The 2,255-nt window shown below is 41.3% G+C and overlaps 1 protein-coding gene across 1 annotated transcript in view; it reads left to right on the top strand.

Annotated features, from left to right (window-relative positions):
* F3 (coagulation factor III, tissue factor) overlaps positions 1-1,117 on the top strand; it is a 10,830-nt gene extending 9,713 nt beyond the window's left edge. The window contains exon 6 of the mRNA XM_007468113.1: positions 136-1,117. Coding sequence (XP_007468175.1) covers positions 136-272 — 137 coding nt within the window. The 3' untranslated portion in view covers positions 273-1,117. The remainder of the gene's footprint in view (positions 1-135) is intronic.
* Positions 1,118-2,255: the final 1,138 nt, after the last annotated feature.

Raw genomic sequence — 2,255 nt, 5'->3', positions numbered from 1 at the left:
AAGAGTGCAGGAAAGAAATTTCAAGTTACGCAAAAGCAGGATGGTGTAATTTGGGGTTATGCCTTCAGTTCTGCCCACTGATAAATGGGATTCAAGCTCTCTCTCTGAGTTGACTTGGTACCTTTTATTTTTCAGAAATGCCCTTCATCGTTGTAGCAGTGATGCTTGTGGTCATCATCTTCATCATCGTCCTGTCTGTGTCTCTGTATAAGTGCAGGAAGGTGAGAGCAGGGCGAAGTGGGAAGGAGAGCTTGCCCCTCAGTGTTGCATGAAAGATCCTGCTCTTGGATCTGCCAACTCTGCAGAACTTGTGTTGCACTGTGACCAAGAACATTTAAGGCAGTACAATACATGGAAACACAAACGAGTGTTTGGAGCTTAGAGACCCTTGGGCTCAAAGAAAGCTCTTATCTGACCTATTCTCACGATAAGCATTCTGGTTTCAACGTCCACGTTAGACACTTTGGGACGTAATGAGCAGTACAACCAATTTCAAGTTTTTTAAATTTCTATTTTAATGCTACAGCACCTTTTGCACATATCATGCTCTAGACTGTATATTTTCTACATTCAAGTTGAAGCCAGATCATCTAAGGAAAGGCAAATGAACAAATGCCCTAAAAAATGCTGGGTGGATTTTTGGAGAACTTTTGAGAGGCCGACTTCAAACCATGTGGGAGAGTAAAATGGAAACTGGGTGGACTTTCTAACGTATGCCTGTCCTTTTGTAATATGGTGTTTAGTGTTTTTTTTTTTTTTAGTACTTTTGGAGGTTCGAAACAATTAGCAAACATTTACATGAATGTGTTAAAAGCAGAAGACTTGTATTTGGGGCACATTCATAACATGCATTACAGTTTAGCACTTTGACTTAAATGCTGTTGATGAAACACTTGACAGACAGCTGTATTTTTATAAGACTACTATACCAACAAATTACATAGAATTTAAGGTACTTCACACTTTATGATCAACACTGTACATATTTATATAATTTGAAAAAAGGTTTTATATATGGGGATTTTCTATTTATAGAGGTAATATTGTTCTGTTTGTATATATTGAGATTATTTATTTAATATACTTTTATATAAATAAAGGTAACTGGGAATTGTGACTATTTATTATATCTTATTTATCTTATTTAGTTATTATTTATGGTTTGGCCTTTGTATTAGTTGGCTCTGCTGCAGTAACAAATGACCCTGGAATTCTCAGTGGCTTATGACAATGGTATCTTTACATTACACTTACAGTTTGGTGGCTATGGATTGACTACAGCTCTTCTTAATGTCTTCTCATTCTGGGACCAAAACCAAAGGTGAAGCCCCTATTTGGATCAGGGCAGAGGGAAAAGCAAAAAACTAGTAGAACAGGCAGCCATGTCTTCAAGGTTTAAGCCTCCTCCTAAAACTTCCACTCCTGAGTGGCTCAGTGTCACTTCTGGTCACATGCCACTGGCCTAAGCAGGACATATGACCAAGCCTGATGATACTCTGCCTGCCGGGAGGCACCATGAGTCACACAGCAACGGGCAGGGAGGTATGGTTTCCAGGGAAGGGAGGATCTTATACCATCATCTGCTACAGGCTTAGCGGGAGAGAGATCTTCCCATGGGCACCAGTTTGAGTTGCAGATGAGGGTTGGAGAAGAGAACAGAAGAAAAATTCTTCAGATTATTGAAAGAAAATTTGATAAAAGGACAATGTATGATAAGGAGAGAGAGAAGTGGAGTTTCTAGAGTCATTAGCAGCAAACTAGGTTGAGAGCTCTTTGTGGGCAGGATGGGGTCACCGTGTGCTGCTCCTGGAGGGTGACCGTGCCAGTGGGCTCTTAGACATGGCTGAGTCGACCTGACTTCACTTCACTTCGTCTAGAATGTAGAAATAGTTCTCCATTCGAATGCAAATAAAATCTAGCAGAACAGTCTTGATCTCACAACTGCACTGGAAGAGGATTCTAAGTAGAGATGAAAACGAGGCTCCTGGCACCTGGTTGAGCCCAGCCGTGTTTGCCTCCTGTTGTGGAAGGCTGGGCCAGCGCAGCCTGGGGAAGGCTTCCAGAGGCCACCCCCGCTTGGAAGTGGTCCCACCAAGGAGACACTTAGCAAGCACTGAAAGCCAAGACTCAGCTCACTGTCCAGCTGTTCATGAATTAAGTGCATTTTGTTCCTTTGCTCCAAAGAGCTCAAAGCATTGTCAATAAAAATCTAAACATGAAATGTTAGGTATAACACCATATTCTTAGAAAGAATG

Source organism: Lipotes vexillifer, unplaced genomic scaffold (assembly GCF_000442215.2).
Source record: "Lipotes vexillifer unplaced genomic scaffold, Lipotes_vexillifer_v1.1 scaffold905, whole genome shotgun sequence".
In the NCBI taxonomy this organism is placed as follows: Eukaryota; Metazoa; Chordata; class Mammalia; order Artiodactyla; family Lipotidae; genus Lipotes; species Lipotes vexillifer.
The sequence above is the reverse complement of the archived record's forward strand: the minus strand, read 5'-3'. Positions and strand labels throughout refer to the sequence as shown.